A 21673-nucleotide genomic window follows, 5' to 3' on the forward strand; every position below is an offset into this window, starting at 1 on the left:
AAAGAAAAGAGAAACATATATATATATATATAAATTTTCATTAGTTATCAATAAATCAAATATGTAACATTGTACTCAAAAACTGACAAGAAATGCCTTTCATTAAAAATTCATGATTTTACATGAAAAATATATTTTTTTAATATGACACATCACACAATATTTGCAGGGTGAATATGTAGGATTAATTTAACAGTTGTACTACAGTATTAAAGCAATATCATAATAAGTGGCAGAACTGATAGTGAAAATATCTAAAAAAAATACTTAATAAACCCCCTTTCCCTTTCCCAGGAAAAAACAGAATAATGAACAAAAAAAAAGATTAAGGCACCTTGTAACCTTGTCAACCTGTTCTGATCTACGGCAGAAGTTAGGCTCGGAGACGAAGGGGGTCTGTGTGTGTGTATATGGTGTATTAAGTGCTATATCGATTGAACTATAAGCTCAATAAACTAACGTTCAATATCTTTTTTTTTTATTTTACGATAAGAGCTCTTAAATTTCCTCAGGGTCAGGATTCATGAATCGCTAAATTGCAAAACAGGGTGGACTTGGTCACTTCTTGCCCCCCCCCCCCTACAGGGGGGACAAGACTTCTTAAGGGAGGGGCATGCCCCCCCCCTTAATCAGGCTAGGGGGGCCTGGCCCCCTGCCCCCCCTTAGTTGCGCGCCTGAACAGCCTCTTTCGATCTGAATAAAAATAAAAATAAGGTTAAAGATTACTTTGTAACCATTGTTCTTTTGTTTTCAAGCATTGTTATAGTATATACTCCAAACCTGACACTCTTGATAAATTAATAAGATACTATTCTTAGAGAAAAAGAGAAAGCGGAAAGGAAAACGAATACATCATTACATTTATTCTTTGACTAAAGATTGTTTTTAAAACATTGATTTGAAATGAAACCTCTCAAATCATGTCATGTGATACAATAAAATAGCAAATCATTCTACGCTTCTGTCATAATTTTTTATAATTATAAAGTTGATATTTAGGGTCTGACTTAAGAACTAATTAAAATATTTACGTTTTCCTTGTTTGCCTAGGACTAATTAACTTCAAGATATAGTTCTCTATCCCAACGAGTATATAAGTTTTCTATGTTTACCTAGGACTGATGAACTTCAAAATATACTCCTCTATCCCAACCAGTATATAAGTTTTCTATGTTTACCTAGGACTGATGAACTTCAAGATTTACTCGTCTATCCCAACCAGTACCCTAGTTACAAGCAGAAGAAGACGAGCTCTTAACTTCAGGTACAAGTCCAACCAAATTATTTATTTATGCGGAAATACCCGGCGTTCCACATTAGGTTTCAAAAACCGTCCAACTCTCGGTAGAAAACGACATCTTGCGTTTAACCCGTTAATTTGAGAAATATGTCACCTCATGAAATATTTTTTATTCTGTAAGTGTTATGATTTGGCTGGTTTAAGGATAAACATACACATCTAAGGTTTGACCTCTAAAACTGTGAACTAGAAACTGGACAATTAAACAATCTTATTTGATGTTTTTACAGATTAATAGGTTATAAACCAGTAGCTGGAATATCTACCTGGGTCTCCGCCTGGAGTCTTAAAGTTGTCTTCATATTCCAAAGTTTTATTGACCTCACTGTAAAATCCATGTCACTTTAACATTTACAAGATGTTTTATTTTATCGTAGAGGAATAGGAAACTAATAAATGTCTGTTTCTTCCAAATTGCTGAGTAGTTACAGAACCGGAGCGTTGTGGAACTCCGGATCAAGCATTGATCTCCATCTTATGCAGATTTAAGGATTTATTTAATCTTAAAATACTACTTTTCGCTTTAAAATAAATAGCAAATCTTCCCATCAGGTAGTAAAATGGTTTGTTAAGATGCCTATTAATTACTAGAAATATTTCTAATTTCTAAATATTATTTTTGTAAACACCTTTATCAAATATCTGAATAAATCAATTATTTGTATAAAGGGAGTGTTCGCGAAAAAGTAAACGGGGGTATAGGCTTAAGGCGAAAAATAATCGCTTTTGATCGCTTCTAATCTTACTTTTATCTGTTGCATCTATAAGGAGAAAATTGTTAAAAACTACTTTTACTGAAGAACGTAGCGTCCATACAAATTCAGAAAGTTGCAATATACGACTTGGATCGTAAAAAAATTAATTTATTTTTAAGCAAATCATTCAGATATATATTATATATACCTAAAGTCGTCGATTATTTTTCAACGCATTTGTTATAGTTAATATTTCATGATATTTTTTATTTGTTTTGTATACAATGAGCTTCAAATGCCGAAATAGTTGGCTGTCAGGTGTCTCTGCTCTCGATTATTTGAATATGGAATAGACAGGGATACACAACCGACGCGGTTCACCCTACCATATGGTTATGCTTTGCAGATGGTACTTCATTTGAATAAGAAATATTTGTCTGATGTTCAATTACCGCGTATACAATAACCTTGTTGTCTTAATGTTAATGGTTGACAAACCTATTCTGATTATTTCTTATACAAATGAAGTACCAACTGTCATGTTTCCTGGGACACCCTGTACCTTAGCAGAAAGATAATATCATATTATCTAAAACGTAAAAGAAGAAGGATAACTTTTACCCTAAAAATGCAGATGCAAAATACTATAAATCTTAATTAACACCAAAAGACCAAATTCCATCTCCAATTTTCAATTAGATTAATTTGAAATCTAAATTCTAAAGATTAACTATATGTAATTAGAAAATTCATAGAAATTTTCTTTTGAATATGATAAAAAGAAACAAATTAGATTTATCAGGAAAAGTTCTTAAATCATTAAGTAATTTTTATCTATATAATATTATACTGTAAATACCCAATTCTTTCCAATTTGGTAAAAATTTTAAAATTGTTAAAATTTTCCCATAAAATGTCTTAAAAAACGTTTTTACAGCATAGAGTTTTTCCTCCTAATGACAGCTTCCCTACAGTTATTCTTTGACTGATAATTATGAAGGAAAAATATTCTCTGTTGCTAATTTTTCTTTCAGAAAGAAACCGAGTCTTTGCAACAAAATCACTATCTTTGTTGCAACCTGAGGATGTATTTTATTATTATTATTATAAAGATTTATTCACACACAAAGATATAAATACATATATAAATGGTGTAGTTAAAATTTTTTTAAAAAAATTTTTTTTTTTTTTTTTTTTTTAGAAANCTGGCTAGCTTCTGAAACCCAAACTGAAGTTCATCTGTGGTCAGCTTATCAGAGTTTAGAATTAATATCAACCAGTCAAACCATTTTAGAATCAAGCTGCCAATGGCAATTGCCCTGTAATTGTCACTGATAGCAATGTCATCTAAGTTGTCCTTCACTATGGGCACTAATGTGCACAGTAGTAAAAAAGCAGGAATTTTGCCTGTAGCCAAAAACCATTTAAATAGGTTGGTCACATGATCTATTGATATTTCAAACTTAGATTTATTGATCTTACAGAATTCATAGTTTGAAATATCTAATGACTATAAAATCAGAGTTTGTGGCAAAAATATTTCATGTCATGATTGGTCTAACCCGAGACAAAACCGAAATGGATTTTCTATCTGCCCTGAAATCATTGCTTGGTCGATCTAATTTTTTATTACTTTGGTGTCTTATTTTCAATTTAATTCGTGTTTATTATTTTTAGCTTAAAACTGCCAGTCTTACTCTTTGATATAACAGAATTCCAAGTTTAAACACCATAGTTTCAGGAGAAGTAAATATTTCCATTTACTGCTATAGCGCCGATATAAGGATTTAACTCTAATTGGATAATGAGATAGATAGATAGATGTTACCATAGTTTCAGTAGAAGTAAATATTTCCATTTACTGTTATGGCGCCGATATAAGGATATAACCTTAATTGGATAATGAGCTAAATGGAAAGATACATGTTACCGCCATGCAATTTCTATTGGTTCAGAATAGACACCAAACACATGACTGAACTCTGATTGGATCAGGCGCTGATGAACTTGGCAAACTAGAGTGTGAAATACCTAAGATCTACGACATATGGGTTTCAAAGATATAAGGATTAGAAAATCAGAGTTAGTGTCAAAGAATCATTTCCTTTGCTTATCTTTGCAAACAATTGGAAACTATGGGGAACCTTTTTGAAATCAATCAACTTTGAAACATCGAAAAACTGACAAATGATGTTCAGTGGTTCCAGACGCAACTTTTGGTACTCAAATCTACATGATTTGGTGACAAAAAATTGAAAACTTGACCTTGCCCCCATGATCAATTTTTTTTTGAATTGTTAATTAGTAACAGAGTTTTGATTTTTTTAACGTTTTTTTATAGTTGTAGCTTCTTATTTGACATTGTATAATTTTTGTGTCTGGTGAATTTAACATTTTGGGTCCGTAATGACCAACATTTTGATGAAATAGTTTCACTCACTAGGTTGGCTCGTATATCTGTAGCTCTGGTGATAATCTTCTTGGTGTTCAACACTCCTCGTCTCACAATAGGACTTTACGAGGTTAGATTTTCACAACAAACAATTATATATAGGCTGGATTAAGAAGATTAGCGCCTTGAATCTGATCCCCTCATGGTCTTAAAAAGTGAGAGAAAGAAAATTATTTGCGCAAAGTTAAAAAAGGGAAAATGATGTTGAATGTTGGCCAGGACACAAAACTAGGATTTAGAGCTGCTCAACTGTGGTTGGCTTAATGTATACAACACTTAATCTTCAAATATGGAGTTTTTAACATTAAGTCTAAACGATTATAGATTATGCCATGCTTTATTTTGTGTCCGACTTTTGTGACCTCTATGTTTACCTTTATAACTTATCGCCACCCATCAACCCTAAAATTGATTCATTAGAATACATTTTTGATTTATGTTGCAAATTAATTGGAAGATAGTTAGTTTTGAAAAGTTCTAATTTTTATAATTATTTCGCAAATTTGGTTGTTGTTTAGGTAACAAAGCTTGAATCTATAATTGATTGTTTCTCCAACAAGCAGAGATATTATCCATCCACGGTTCAGCTAGTTGGAGATATCTGTTCTCAGGTATACAGTAAACAGGGTTAACCACAAGGGATAAGACTTCAGAGACGAGTTTACAGGAGTTATTTAGCCAATATCTTACAATCATTGGCTAGATTATTGCATCTTTCTTTGCCAGAAAATCAAGTAAACAATTATAAAACTACATCTAAGGCTGAACACCAAATCTATCTCTCCGATCTAAATATTTCAAGAACTTATCTACGAAGTCTTATCCTTTGTTGGTAACCCTGTACAATATATCTGGATATATGTTGGTAACCCTGTACAATATATATCTGGATATATATTGTATTTCTTTTCAAATATAACGCAGATCAGATTACCAATTAGTTTAGCTGTAAAGAAAATTATTCTATCTTATTATGTGAGAAACTAGTACTTCTGTACGTAATCTGTACTGTTCTGTTATCTAGTTTTTTTTGTACTGTACTGTACTGTAGTCTAATATTTGTATTGTACTGTACTATATAGAAACATCCACTGAACTGTAATTTAGTATTTGTTTTGATGTATTGTTATTTAATTAAATACTTGTTGTATGAGGGGAGGAAGGCCAGCCACAACAACTTCTCGTCCGAGCCACATTCTCCTCATTTTCTTGTCCGAACCACCTCGAAATCCTTGTCCTTCGTTTATTATGTACTGTAATTTAGTCTTTCTTTTTAACCGTATAGTACTGAATTATATAGTGTTGTCAACCATTAACATTAAGACCCCCCCCCTTCTATGTAATGTCGTCTTCAACTTAAATGCTCCTCTCGGAGACGAGAAACCAAACCAAACAATTTCAGCCCGCTTTCTTCTTTGTTCTCTGATAACGGAGTATAAACGTTTATCAATTGTGAACCATTTCAAAGTTAAACAAAAACATTTATTTAAAGAATTAGTGACTTTCATCAACATTTAATTGTTAATCTTTTCAGAAGTTTTAATGAATAAAAAGCGTCTTCGGACTTTTCGACAGATAACCCCCGAATAGGAAAATAGATCGTAAGAATCTTTTCATTATAAATTTGTAAACCCTGTAACAATTATTTATCATTATTCATTTCATTATTTTTTTAGGAAATAAAGAGTTTTCTGCATTATCGATTTTGATTCGTGGGTTATACCTTGTCTAACTGTTCATCGTCAGAATCTTGTTCCTTAGCGACAACAAGTGTCTTTAAACCTGTGCTGTACTGAACTCAAGTGTGAACTACTGTGCCTACTGTACTGAACGATAAAGTGTCTTATATATTAAGTACTGTACTGTACTGAACTCCAGTGTGAACTCCAGTGTGAACTTCTGTGCCTACTGTACTGAACTATAAAGTGTCTATATTAAATACTGTGCTGTACTGAATTTCAGGGTGAACTTCTGTGCCTACTGTACTGAACTATAAAGTGTTTTATATATTAAGTACTGTGCTGTACTAAACTCCAGTGTGAACTTCTGTGCCTACTGTACTGAACCATAAAGTGTCTTATATATTAAGTACTGTACTGTACTGAACTCCAGTGTGAACTTCTGTGCCTACTGTACTGAACTATGAAGTGTCTTTATTAAATACTGTGCTGTACTGAACTTCAGGGTGAACTTCTGTGCCTACTGTACTGAACTATAAAGTGTCTTATATATTAAGTACTGTACTGTACTAAACTCCAGTGTGAACTTCTGTGCCTACTGTACTGAACTATAAAGTGTCTATATTAAGTACTGTGCTGTACTGAACTCCAGGGTGAACTTCTGTGCCTACTGTACTAAACTATAAAGTGTCTTTATTAAGTACTGTACTGTACTGAACTCCAGTGAGAACTTCTGTGCCTACTGTACTGAACTATAAAGTGTCTATATTAAGTACTGTGCTGTACTGAACTCCAGTGTGAACTTCTGTGCCTACTGTACTGAACAATAAAGTGTCTTATATATTAAGTACTGTACTGAACTCCAGTGTGAACTTCTGTGCCTACTGTACTGAACTATAAAGTGTCTATATTAAGTACTGTGCTGTACTGAACTCCAGGGTGAACTTCGGTGCCTACTGTACTGAACTATAAAGTGTCTATATTAAGTACTGTGCTTTACTGAGCTCCAGTGTGAACTTCTGTGCATACTGTACTAAACTATAAAGTGTCTATATTAAGTACTGTGCTGTACTGAACTCCAGTGTGAACTTCTGTGCCTACTGTACTGAACTATAAAGTGCCTATATTAAGTACTGTGCTGTACTGAACTCCAGTGTCAACTTCTGTGCCTACTGTACTGAACTATATAGTGTCTATATTAAGTACTGTGCTGTACTGAACTCAAGTGTGAACTTCTGTGCCTACTGTATGCTGGGAAGTCAGTTTCAATCTGAACTACGAAACCTCATCTACTCACTGGTCAGTTATAGATCACATTTATCTTAAAACGTCAAAACGGCTGAACCGGTCGGGCCCAAATTTTTCTTGGAACCTTACGTGACCCCAGGGAAGGTTTATCATATTTTCAGAAATTAGCCTCCGACAAAATTTTATATCCAATAATTTTTAAAAATCCACGAAATTTACTATAAAAACCGCAATTTTTGTTTTTTTGTTTGTTTTACAATTTATAGAATGTGAAAATGTTCACAATTAAAATATAGAAGATGGACGCGAAGCGCCTTAAAAACCTAGTATACTATATATAAATACTTTGTCTCTTTGTATTTATCCAATAAACATCGGAACGTGTGTTCTGATCGGGCCCAAAGGGGAGGTTTGTGAATGATCAAAATTTCAAAAATTTGGCTTCAACAAAAATAGATTTTCATTAAATTTTGAAAATCCACGATCATTTTTTTCTAAAATCCACATACTTTTTTGTTTTGGTTTTACAATGTAGATGTACAAAGAGAGAATATTCATAATTTAAAAAGTTTAGATGGGCGCGAATCGCCCTGAAATCCTAGTGACACAACATCATCGTTCATTGCATACTCATGAAACTGCAACTGAAGTAAACTAGATTAAACAGTAAAATTTCATGTGTTGGGGGGAGAGGGGAAGGATTTTGTCCACTTTTTATAGTTGAAAATCGGAAAAAATGATTCCTCCATCGCACCAGCAACTTTGTTATTCCACCCTTTCCTAATAATCAGTTACAGTGGAGCGTATCCAGAGTATCTAACCTTAATAAATAACCTTGATTTGAGCAGAACAATTGCTGATTTAAGTAATGAATTTTCAAATCTTTGTGCAATCAGAGAGAAATTGATCACATGATAGATAAAAGCTGATGAAAAATTACGGTGATAAAAACTAGAAAATACAGAAACGGTATCGCTAAATTGTGCAAATATAACTTCATCAACAAAATATCTAGAACAGTTTCAGTGAGAACTTTGAGAAATCAAAAGAATTTATAGAATGTCGTTTTCAAAACCTGCTGATAATGAAATGCTGCAGACATTTTTTATTGCAAAATTAAACGGAGCTCTGCAAAACTGTTCCCGCATATTTTTTTCCATGGATATATCACCTCTTCTAAAACCAACTATTTCTTCGGTCAGTGTTCTCCAGATCGCCGCAGTACACACCGAAAGCTTAGTTTAGGGTTATTTATTCATTTTTTCAATTACATACCGAGATTTAGATTTAAATTTAAAGACCATCGAACAATTAATAAGAAGACATTATCTCTTGTCTCCGATGTTCAGGTTAAACTTTATTTCAAGGTTTACAGGGTGTGTTTGTGAAAACTGTTCAAGCTATCTAAGATGTTAGGCTTTTAGGGCACTTCGCGCCCATCTATATATAAATTTGGCTTGTTTGTCTGTCTGTTTGTTTGTCTGTTTGTTTGTTTGTATTCAATAAACGTCAAAACGGCTGAACCGATCGGGCCCAAATTTTTTGTGGGACATCTAGGGAGCCCAGGGAAGGTTTATGAATCATCAAAATTTCAAATATTTGTCTCTATCAAAATTCGATCGTCATTAAATTTTTTAAAATTTTGAAAATCCGCGAAATTTTTTGTAAAAATCCGCGAATTATTTTTGTTTAGTTTTACGATGTACACAAAGAGAACATGTTTACAATTAATTTAGAAGATGGGCGCGAAGCGCCCTCTAAGGCTAGAAAGAAGGGCGCGAAGCGCCTTGAATTTCTAGTGTTTCTAATTTTAAAAATTCAAATCTTGTTCGAGGTTAATTTTTGAAAATTCGATCATCCAAAAACCTTCCCTTGATTCATGTGAGGTCCCACAAAAAATTTGGGCCGGATCTGTTCAGCCGTTTTGATGTTTATTGGATACGTTTATTGTCTGTTTGTCAGACAGACAATGAGCAAAGTTGATGATTTCAAAAGGGCCTCGAGGTTGATCTAAGGTTGATAATCCCAGTGAAGGGTTGATAGGTTGATCTAAGGTTGATAATCCCATAGAAGGGTTGATAGGTTGATCTAAGGTTGATAATCCAAGTGAAGGGTTGATAGGTTGATCTAAGGTTGATAATCCCATAGAAGGGTTGATAGGTTGATCTAAGGTTGATAATCCCATTGAAGGGTCGATAGGTTGATCTAAGGTTGATAATCCAAGTGAAGGGTCGATAGGTTGATCTAAGGTTGACAATCCCAGTGAAGGGTCGATAGGTGCTCGAAAGCTTGTTAATCAAATTTTACAAAAATAAAAAACTTCTGAACACAAATTTTTAAAATTTTGATAATTTATAAACCTTCACTGGGGTCATGTGAGGTCCCACACAAAATTTGGGCCCGATCAGTTTAGCCGTTTTGACGTTTATTCTGAAAAATAAATACCCGGTTGGTTACAAAAACTAATGTTATAATCACGAATTTTAAGCCTTTATATATATTTAAAAAAACATAATTTTCGTAATTGAAAAAGGCGTCGGGATATATATTTTAATGATATTCGACCCCTCCCCCCCTTAACCTTTAAAGAATAGTTAATCACTTCCCTGGTCTTTTGGAATTAGGGAAAAACTTTTCATTTTAATTCCTAAAATGTATTTAAATATTTTGCACATACTTCAACAGTTTGGAATTGTTTAGTTTTGGTTGAAAATTCATTCTTTTTTGCATTTATGTAAAAACTATTTTTCTTTTTTTTAATATTATTTTCAATCAGATATTCTGCATAGTGTAAACATTACAAATTGATTTCCAAGTTCCAAAATTTCATAGAATGCCTTTGAAAGAAAACCATCATTAGAAAATGTTGGGAAACTTAAAAGTATGTAAAAAATGTTAATATTATTGAACATTGTTTCTCAAATCAAATTAAATCAGACCTTTTATCTGCTCACGTAAAGAATTCATTAATAAGAATTTTTGTCCTATTACGAGCATATTTGTAATGTTAGAAATTTGTGAAGGGTGGGGGAGGGGGCACAAATGTTGTAAAGCAAAGATATAGGTAATGAAGAGGTGTGGGCGTGGCGCAGGGAAAACAATTTTTCAACTTAAAAACCTCAAAAACGGTCAAAATTAATAATTCTAGGCTAAAAAACTAGATTTTAAACTTATCACACATTGTAATAAGTTTATTAAAATAGATATTTTGCTTGTTTTTTATTATGTTTTCTTACCTTTAAACTCTGATCAGAACGAATATTATGTGAAGATTTTAATTAAACTATGAATATAAACTGGCCGATATTTATATCTTTACTACAGGGAAAATAATGGCGTCAAAAGGGTGTAAAAGGTTTAGAAAAACTCAAGCATCTTTAGTTTTCCCACAAGTAACATTCGAATTAATAAAAAAAAACGGTTTATTTCTGTGTTTAGTCATTTAGTAAGCCATCAAAATACTTAATTGAATGTTGAAACCAAAAAATAGCTTCAAATCTTGAAACCAAAAAATAGCTTCAAATCTTGAATCCTGATATTTGTATTTGTAAAGAAAAGTACAATATTTCAGTGCGGTAGAACCAGCCAGGCACCTCAGATCACAGTGGTTCAAGAAATGGTGATGCAAACCTCCAAACCAGTAGTCTCGTTGATCACCCCGGCTCAAGCAGCTCTGTATATGGAAACCTCGAAACCTTTAGTCCCGTTGATCACCCCAACTCAAGCAGCTCTGTATATGGAAACCGAACTGTAAAGTGTCCTGTACGGTACACTGTAAATTGTACACTGTACGGCATACAACCAAGTCTGTAAACGAAAAAATCCTGTTGCAGTTATAAATGTTGTGTGATCTATACAATTGAAGTGATTTATATGAACAATTTACAATGAATTGTCATCAGAACTTTCCCCTCAACCATTTTTGCAGTTCTGAATCATGAAGACAAAAATCTACAAAACGCTTTGTTCAGTTAAAAGTTTCTTGGTTATTGAAAAAGTTAAGATTTTTGCTTCTCGATGTGCATATTCTACAGGGTGTTCTAATTAACATGGGAATTGAGTGACAATTTGTATACCGTCTTTGTAAATGATTTTTTGATTAAGTGATGCCCACAAGGAAAGCTTGAACCCACAGATGTTTTGTCTATTAGAGATACGAATTAGGTAATACAGTGCTAATTCTTAACAAATTCGTCAATCTATTCCTATGTGTTTTGGGACAACCTGTATAAGTTCACTGATATTTAAAGAACATCTATACTTTTCAGCTCTGTAGAATAAAGGTAATTTATTGCCACAAAGTAAATTCGATAATAGCTCAAAGCACAGCGCATTTGACCATCTATTTAAAAAATTGAAAATGGCGAAAAATCAAAGATTCGCAGTTTGGTTTGTTGCACAGTTACAATTATTAAATTATTTTAATTTTTTATATTTTTAATTATAACGAAAATGTTATATATAGACTATCTGAATATTAATGTAAATAGGAATGATCCCCAATGTATTATATTCTACTATATATGTAATATAAATGGCTATAAATACCTTATATCTTTAATATAAATATGAGAAAGAAACATCAATGTTAAGTGTAAGGAAATCCCCCATTAAAATAATTAATTAATTTTACAGGTAAGATAACAGTTAAACTCTAAATGAGTAATACATCGAAAGAATATATCAAATGTCGTCTTGACAAATTTTCAATGGGTTTTATACTATTTTACGTAAATCTCAGAATTTGCGAAAATAAATAAATAGCCATGAATATCGGGAACATTTTTAAAGAGGTCCATATATTTATTTAAATAAAATACTAAATAAGTGCAACATTCCATTATAAGAAAGTGAAGAATACGACATTTGATGAATTCTTTCGGTGAATGGCTTATTTAAGGTTTAATTGTAGTATTTATCAGTGGCGGATATAAGGGGGGTTATTGGGGTTATTTACCCCCCCCCTAGAATCCTGGGGGTAAATACCCCCCTAGAATCCTGGGGGTAAAAAAAGGTATTAATATTTTTTCAAAAAAGGGGTTTTTAAGGGGGGGGGGACCAAAATTTTTTTTTGCGCGCTTACGCGTGTGTAGTAATCCAGATACAACCCTCTTTATTCTCAAGTATGTATCAATCCAGATACAACTCTCTCTGTATTCTAAAGTATGTCTCTATCCAGATACAACTCTCTCTGTATTCTCAAGTATGTATCAATCCTGATAAAACTCTCTCAAACTCTATACTAAGGTAATTCAGGTTTCCAAGAGATATGAGAATTATTACTATATTTATTACAAGTGTTTCAATCCTACTATATCTATCTATCCATCCATCTATCTGTCTATTTATCCATATATCTATCTATCTATGTATCTAAGTATCTATTAACCCATCTAAATATCTTTCTATCCATCCAACTATCTCTCTATTTATCCATCTATCTATCTAACTATCTATCAATCTAACTGTCAATATATCTATCTAACTATCTTTAAATACATCTAAATATCTATCTATTCATCTAGCTAGCTATCTATCTATCCATCTAACTATCTGTATAGACATCTAATTATCTCTCTATCCATCTAACTATCTATCTATCCATCTAACCATTTAAGATTGTGTAGACCAGGAGCTCCCATGCTCGGAGCTCTGCTATAAAATTGCTCCCCGCTCATTTGCAACTTCACATTGTTAGATTGGGAAAAGGGTTGGAAATGGGGGGTTGGGTTTATGTAGATCATATTTTTTTTCACTGATCTTTTTTACATTATATTACATTGTTTGTTTCATATATTCCGACTTTTGGACTCCCTTGAGATTAGAAATAGATTTTTACTAATATTATTTTCAAATCAGTATTTCATCCGAATTGTAATAAAAGTTGTTAAGCCTTGTATAAGGCCCAAAGTGTTCGTACGTTCGAGTCTCCGTGCAAAAACCATTTTGATTTTATAACGGCGTTAACGTTATATTTACCAAATATTCGTCAATTACTGCCGATCCACCGTTAACGGTTGGTAAGTTCGTTGTATTTCTATAAAATTAATGGTTTTGGGGTTTAATTTTCAGAACGTACCGAAGTTGACAATTAAAAAACGTCATTATTTTAATTCTGTTGTTATATACATAATTGTACTAATATCTAAAAGTTAACTTATAAATTGAGAGGGTTCTGTACCAGGGGGATGATAGTTTACTACCTGGGCCGCTATCTATACCCATAGTGTACACTTAGGATAGTTTACTGGTAAAGGATATTAAAAGATAATGGCCTATTCATGCAGTACAAATATCGAATATGCAGTACCGCTTTCGAAGTACAAGTGTATGGGGAGGTTTTGTATCTTAAATTTTACTCAGTTTTCTCAGAACCGCTAATTAACCATGAAATATTGCTCTGTAAAAGACTGCAATAGTATGTCTTACTGTGAAAATACAATCTGCACACGATAAGAGAGCAGTGGATTGCAATAGTCAAATGTAAAACAAATTCTCATAGTCGGATATGCAGTCGGCATTTTGAAAAAAATGCTATAGTGGTCAATATTAGTTTGAAAAATTAGTGTTCAAGTTTTCCTTTAAAAGTGTAATTGAAATATGTGTAGCTTGAAAGGTGTTGAATTCGGATAATTTCTTCCGTTGTTTCATTGGTAAACACCGCAAGTCACTTTTAAGAGAAATCAGGATTAAAATAATCTACTTTCAAAGAGAAAATTTACCTCGTGCCTTCGTAATCAAACAAAGCTTTAAGTGCACCATTGTGAACCATATATATCTCTCTATTTAACGGAAAGTTGAAATTATTTCTAGAATTTTCAGAAATCCCCCGAGTACTGTAATATACAGATAGACCTTTGAAAGTGGAGTACATGGTCTTTAAAGGATTGGCGTACATCATCACTCTATATACTATGACTTAGTTGGTCTGTACAAACTAGAATATTGTTGTTTCTCATGTTTATTCATTTATTTATATCGAGAGAAGAAATCCATTTCCAATTAACTATTTCAGAAGAAATGCATTAATGTAAATTATATCCATTAAAAGTAATGGGAGAGAAAAATTGGGTGTCAGCTCTTTAAAATCCATTTGAATTTGAGCCGCGTCTCAAATCCGCCAAAAACCGGTTTAAATCGAGCGCCGGCTTAGATCTTGAACCATTGAATACAATTTTAAGTGGAACCAACCATATTTAAGCCGCTGCTCAAAATCTTTAAATTCGGCCTCTGTATACTTTATTTAAACACCAAATGTGTCTCAATTCTTGTCAAATACAACAATTATAGCTCTACTTTACATCTTTGTATTTTCTGTATTTTTTCATTTTAAATTCAAAAGTGAGAAGAGTAAATATGTTTTGTTTGAAAACAAGCAAAATTTGAAACAAAATTTAGATTAACTTTACTCTAATAAATTACACTTTCTACAAGACAAACATTTGGTGTTTTAACCTGTTAATAATACAGTTGTTCAAAAAAATTCTTGATTTTTTTGAAGTCATTCAAAAACTCAATCTACTTAATCCCCCCCCCTTATGCCTTCTCCCTTCTAATTTCCATGGATGCTAGTTCTCTGAGAATAATTAGGGTTTAGGGCCTAAAAACTGGGCAGCCAGACACAAAACTAATATTCAAATTTTGCCAAAATATTGTAATATGTTCCCTCTTTCACGGCCTGGACCGAGATCATGAAAGGGGTAGAATGGGGGGAGGGGTAGAATGGGGGGGAGGAAGGGTGAGATAAGGGAGGGAGGAGAGAAGGCTAAAAGGATTAGAGGTAACCATGATCTTAAACAATGTAATTTTAAAAAATCGGAATGATTATACTCCAGTATCAGAATCAGAAAGTATTTTTTAAAATTTTAACTTTAACAATTACGACAATTTATAATTCATAGGAACTGTTCACTGAAGACGTAATTTTAAGGTACCGTTTGAAAGAGAGGCATGCCTGATTCACATCGATGCCTTATCTGATGGACCATGAGGGAAATGCAGTTGTTTTTCTATCACAAAATCTATCTTAATTTTAGTATCTCTGCAGTGCAGCATAATTCCGCATTGTCAATTGAAGTTACGTAATTCCCTTTATGTACAAAAAAATATGAAAAGAAAAGATTCAGAATTTCAATTAAAGAAATCATTTATAAAAACCTTCCTAAGTTCAAGGGATCAACTTTAATAAGTTAAAGCGAAACAATGTGAAATACATTTAATTATTTTATGGGTTGTATCAATCAAGATCAAACAAAGCTACTGTATCGGCAGAAAAAAAAATCTGTTTAGAAAAATTATATTTTCTGAAGAATGATTTTGTCATCTAAGAAGAAAGAGGGAGCGGCGAAAGAAGGGAGGCCCCCATATTTAGTAATTTAAGGTAAAAACTCAAAGTATATTTGACGATTGTGCCCCGCAAAATTACCAAACTTGACATGTACAAAACGGGTTTCAAATATTCGAGAAAAAAAACCCGTTTTGACTATTATGAGAGTGTGATACATTCTGTATCGTAATCACATTTTGATTGTGATCCGTGATTATAAATGTTAAGATAAACATCTCTTATACGTAACATACCATTCAGAGGTTAGAATGTCGTCGTCCATATCTTCAATCCTACAGGGTGTAACAATAAACATGGGAATGAAATTGAGGGTGAAACTATGGGGCACTTTTTTCTACCTTGCACCAGCTCTAAAGTTTTTTTTGATACACTAAAAAAATATTTGAGAATTTGTCTGTTAAATTTTCTTACTCATTCCGATTTTCGCTTTTTTTGTGTTAAATAAATCATTATGTAAACTAATTTGTCAAAATAAATAAAAATGGGTATCCGTCTTTAAAAACTAAGTTCAGAAACGTTAAATTTGTAAAAAAAAATCCCTTGAAAATTATGCAAATTATCAGCAAAACCCGTTTTTTTGGAAAGATCAAAAAGTATAAAAAAAACTAGTTTTTTAGACTTAACCAGAACAATTTGTGGAATATCGAAAAGTTTCAATTTTGATATTGTTTAAATAAGCTGCTATATGTAAATAAACATTGAAAACATAAAACCCCCAATCAATTTGTGAAAACACTCGTCTAACTATTTGAAAACGAAAGAATTTGATTGTGAAACTTTGTTTTACCAAATTTGAACCATTTTACAATTAATGAAATATATATCAATGTGATCTTGCTAGAAATTAGAAATTAAAATTTACAAACGAAGAAATATATCAAATTATTTATGAATTAAAAAATTAACTCTAACCCATTTCTTGCGAATTCTCCCTTTAAGATAATAATATCTCAGCATTCCAGGGTTAAATAGTGCCCTTAATAAAATATAATTATAGATACGTGACAGTTCTTAACAGGTTTATAATTTCAAATAATTGCAATCAAATCAGATTTTTTAACAAGTTTCAGGCTCTTCTAGTTCTAGTTCTTTATATAGTTCTAGTTCTTGTTTTTGTTCTGGTTCTAGTTCTATAGTTCTAGTTTTAGCTATATTTTTAGATCTAGTTCTATATCTTTTTATAGTTTGGGTTTCAGTTCTAGTTCTAGTTCAATATCTAGATATAGTATTATTTCTAGATTTAGTTCTAGTTCTATATATATAGAGTTTTAGTGCTAATTCTAGTTCTAGTGCAAAAGTTCTAGTTCAATAGTTCAAGTTCAAATTCAATTGTTCTAGTTCAATAGTTCTAGTTCAATAGTTCTAGTTCTAGTTCTAGTTCTAGTTCTGTTTCTATATAGTTGCAAGTCTAGTTCCAGTTTTAGGTTTAGTTCCAAATCTAGATTTAGTTCTAAATCTAAATCTAGTTTTAGTTCTAGATCTAGTTCTAAATCTAGATCTAGTTGTAAATATAGATATAGTTCTAGTTCTATCTCTAGCTCTAGTTATAGTTCTAGATATAGTTATAAATCTAGATCTAGTTCTAAATCTAGATCTAGTTCTAAATCTAGGTAAAGATCTAGTTGTAAATCTAGATTTAGTTCTAAGTCAAGATCTAGTTCTAAATCCAGATCTAGTTCTAAATGTAGATCTAGATTAAGAACTAGATCTAGTTCTAGTCCAAGTTCTAGTTCTAGTTCTAGTTCTAGTTCTAGTTTTAGATCTAGTTCTAGTTTTAGATCTAGTTCTAAATCTAGATCTAGTTCTAAATCTATATCTCGTTTTAGTTCTAGTTCTAAATCTAGATCTAGTTCTAAATCTAGATCTAGTTCTAAATCTAGATCTAGTTCTAAATCAAGATCTAGTTCTAGTAATAGTTCTAGTCCTAGCTCTAGCTCTATTTCTAGTTCTAGATCTATTTCTAAATCTAGATCAAGTTCTAAATCTAGATCTAGTTCTAAATCTAGCTACGTTCTATATCTAGCTCTAGGTCTAAATCTAGTTAGAATTCTAGTTCTAAATCGAGTTCTAAATCTAGATTTAGTTCTAAATCAAGATCTAGTTCTAAATCAAGATCTAGTTCTAAATCTAGTTCTAGTGATATTTCTAGATCTAGTTCTAGTTCTAGATCTAGTTCTAGTTCTAGATCTAGTTCTAAATCTAGATCTAGTTCTAAATCTAGATCAATTTATAAACCTAGATCTAGTTCTAAATCTAGATCTAGTTATGAATCTAGTTCTAGTTCTAGATCTAGTTCAAATCTAGATCTAGTTCTAATTCTAGTCTTGTACTGATTTCGTTACACTTAATAAGATAAAATTTCGTCAAACTATTTTCTTTTATTTTGGAACTCTCTTTTCCTACATGCCTGCTTAGCAATTATGTATCTATACATCTTAATAGGTTAAATAAGCTCCATGCTAAATTAGTTTTGCGATAATCATCTAAAATTGGCAAGCACGCAGCCTCTCTAATACATGTTTAAAAAAAAAATTGCAACACTGGCATTTATCGGGTTCTTAGGCTAATTCATAATAATTTATGATTCTTAGGATGACATAGATTTATTTGGTGTCCATAAGTAGCCACACTATATAAACTAGATTGTTTATGTTGATCTAAGGACCTTAAAGATTCCCCTGAGCTAGGCATGTTGGCCATTTCCATCCTCTCCAAATTACTTGGGCTTCCTGTTCTATCCTGGGATCCCATTTAAGTTAATCCGGAATAATAAACTCCTGAGCCGGAATTTTTTCAAATTTACGGTCGTATTTAAGACGTCCTAAATACGTCTCCGTACTCTATAGTGTTTTTCCGCTAGATGTCACCCGTAAGTTATTTTCGGACAGACAGACTTACTCACGTCGTGTTTACTCACATAATTTCGCCGTGAGTTAACCTTATTATAGATGTCAGCACCTGCACACAATACAACTTTATAAACACAGGGATAAATAATAATCACAATTTTAATAATATAATTTAATTCAAAAAGTCAAATTTTAATCCGATTTTGATAAAAACTAAATAAAAAGTTTAATATTCTGTAGTTTTATTTTACGAAAATTATCATAATCCATGAATTCTTGAGAACTTAATATTTTTGAAAGTCATCAATAAAAAGCATCCCTGAAAATGTATTCATGCAGTGTATTGAAAAGCTTTCTATTTATTTTCGTCTATAGGGGTCGCGCGATGTTGCAGTTTATGGTCGGACACTAGATGTTGTAGAAAATCCCATTTAGACAGTACTTAATTCCTCCGTATTTAGGACGTTAGTAAGTGGAGACGTCATATGTTTGCAAAAAGTACGGATGAAAAAATTCGGGCTCAGAGACTACTTCCCTGTGTTGGTTCCTGTAAAGACAGCAACGAGGTTATAGTATGTATAGAGTGCTGATGTACGTTAATGCGTGCTGCATATTTGTTTATTAAGGAAATTCTGGCCTAACCACAGACCACACAGCCTGCTCATATACTCTACCTGGATAGGCTGAGCGGGCCTATAGTGTCCCGGCACGCCATACTATGGTTCCATGTAATGTTTTTTGACTGACATCTCACTGGCATTTGTTGCATTCAGGGATTTAGTTTTACAACTTTTAAAGAAATAATCCAATTTTAAACATAAAACATAACGTTTATGAATATTGTCTATTTTTAAAGATTTTGTATTTCCTATTCAAAGGATCCTTAAGTATCCCTGAATACAGATGTCTGAGATTGGTCGTGTACAGTACTTGTACACAATAGAACATGCTGTGGAAAATATCGCATATTTTAGGTGTTAATCGATCTCTGTAACTCTCATCTCTCCTAAACTTAGTATTTCAATATTAGTAAACAGTTGTAAGTGTACAGTACAGCTAACTGAGCACACAGGTAGAGAACTATCATCTCCCCTGAAAGACAGGTCTCTTTGACGGTTAAAAGTCTAATCCCAAACATCTATCAATTTCAATATAGTATATTATATATGAAGTTAATATATCTCAATAAAAGAAAAGATATAAATGATAAATGATAAGGATGCTTTCCTGGTGGTTCTATTGGCTATTTACTCGATAAACGAAGTCTAACCTTACTTTATAATTGTTATCTGAAATGGTAAATTTTCTAAGATTATGTAATAAACCTGAAACACAATATTTAACCAGCAGGATCACATATGTGGTGGCGTGGTTTCCTCTCAACACTGTTCCATAGTCCTTTATAAAGAATACAATGAGCAATCTTAGCTCAACAGTTTATGCTAAAGAATTTGAATAAATTACAAAAAATCATTTGACATTTGTTGCAGATTTACTTTTTATCTTTCCTAATAAGTTGTAAGTTACAACATGAATTGTATATATGTATTCATGTAACATATGCATTTATGTTATACTAACTGAAGTTGTAAGTTACAACATGAATTGTATATATGTATTCATGTAACATTTGCATTTATGTTATGCTAACTGAAGTGCCCAATTTTAAAACATTTTAAAAAACATTTTTTTAGGCCTTTGTTAACCCCCGGAATACCCCAGGGTTCCCAAAAAAATTCAGCCCATTCGGTTCAGCCGTTTGACCGGCTATAGGGCGCATATATACGAATGTTTTGTTTAATTATATAGATATGTAATTATGTAATATATGCATTTATGTAATATATATAAATTCATATAATGTATGCATTTATGTAAATGTAATGTATATGTTTTTGTAACATATGTATTTACGTAATAAATGTCGAGAACAGGCCTCACTGAAGATTGGTCTATGTCAAATGGTACATGAAACATCGTGTATGAGGATGAATATCTGTTTTTTTATTGAATAATAAATTGATTATTTATGCATGATATATATATGTATTTATGATATATTTCGAGAAAGAAAGGCCATTACTGCTAATGCTTTTTTATTTTTTATTTATTTAACGTACCACACTAAAGTAGATGCAGAAGGAGAAGGTCATTTTTGTACTACATTACTTGGTACTACTTTGTGACCTCGTAGCAACTATAGTTTGCACTAAAGTATGAGAAACATAACATTATTTGATTACATATTAGAAATTAAAAACATTTCTGTTCTTTTCATTAATGGAGTTATGATTGAAAACAAAACTGATTTCAATCTTACATATAAGTTACTGTAGTTTGAAGTGGTACCGTACTTTGAAAAATAGTCTAAAATAGCCCACCCCTCCCCTCCCCTCTTATAAGGATGAAATGGTAAAACTTTTTGTTAAAAGTTCTGATTCATTAGAAGCAGATCAACATCTTGTAAACCATTTAAGTACTAGGTTCACAAAATAAATTTTCTTTGTGCTATGATTGCTCAGTTATTTAGACCCCTACATTTCGATCAACCTTCCACCTTCCACCTTCCACCTTCCACCTTCAACCTTCCACCTTCCACCTTCCACCTTCCAGCTTCCACCTTCCACGTTCCGCCTTCCACCTACCACCTTCCACCTTCTACCTTCTACCCACCACCTTCCACATTTTCTTTTGGTCTGCTACCGTGTTAATTTTCTTCCTTCCACTTTCCACGTTTAACCTTTCTTTTTTCTACCATCAGATTTCTATTTTCCAACCTTTACTATTCCTTTATACATCGCGCAGTCTATTTTTTAATAATTTTCCTCCTAACTTCCACCACAGTCTACATCATCCTTCTTTCGCAGGTTTAGCATTTAATTTGTATATTTCAATCGAGTAAGATTACCATGTGGGATATCGAAAATAGATTAAATCAATATTTTTAGATTTACAAATAATCGAGAGCAAGCATTGATCTCGATATTTACAATACAAACGTTCCCACGGTCCAAAAGTAATAATATCATAAACTAAAACATCACGGAACCTCGAATATATATATATTGTGAAAACACTGAGAAATATTACGGGACTTCAACAA

At 32.3% G+C, this 21673-nt stretch overlaps 1 protein-coding gene across 1 annotated transcript; it reads left to right on the plus strand.

Moving 5' to 3' along the window:
- Positions 1-1182: 1182 nt before the first annotated feature.
- Positions 1183-11926, plus strand: LOC111712382 (uncharacterized; the record flags this gene model as incomplete). Its single annotated transcript, XM_023486968.1, is given in 5 exon segments — positions 1183-1264; positions 4439-4517; positions 4966-5058; positions 7330-7425; positions 10946-11926. Coding segments are annotated over 5 exon segments (528 nt in total). The 3' UTR covers positions 11129-11926.
- Positions 11927-21673: the final 9747 nt, after the last annotated feature.

The sequence above is a fragment of the Eurytemora carolleeae genome, unplaced genomic scaffold (assembly GCF_000591075.1).
Source record: "Eurytemora carolleeae unplaced genomic scaffold, Eaff_2.0 scaffold1229, whole genome shotgun sequence".
Classification (NCBI taxonomy): domain Eukaryota; kingdom Metazoa; phylum Arthropoda; class Copepoda; order Calanoida; family Temoridae; genus Eurytemora; species Eurytemora carolleeae.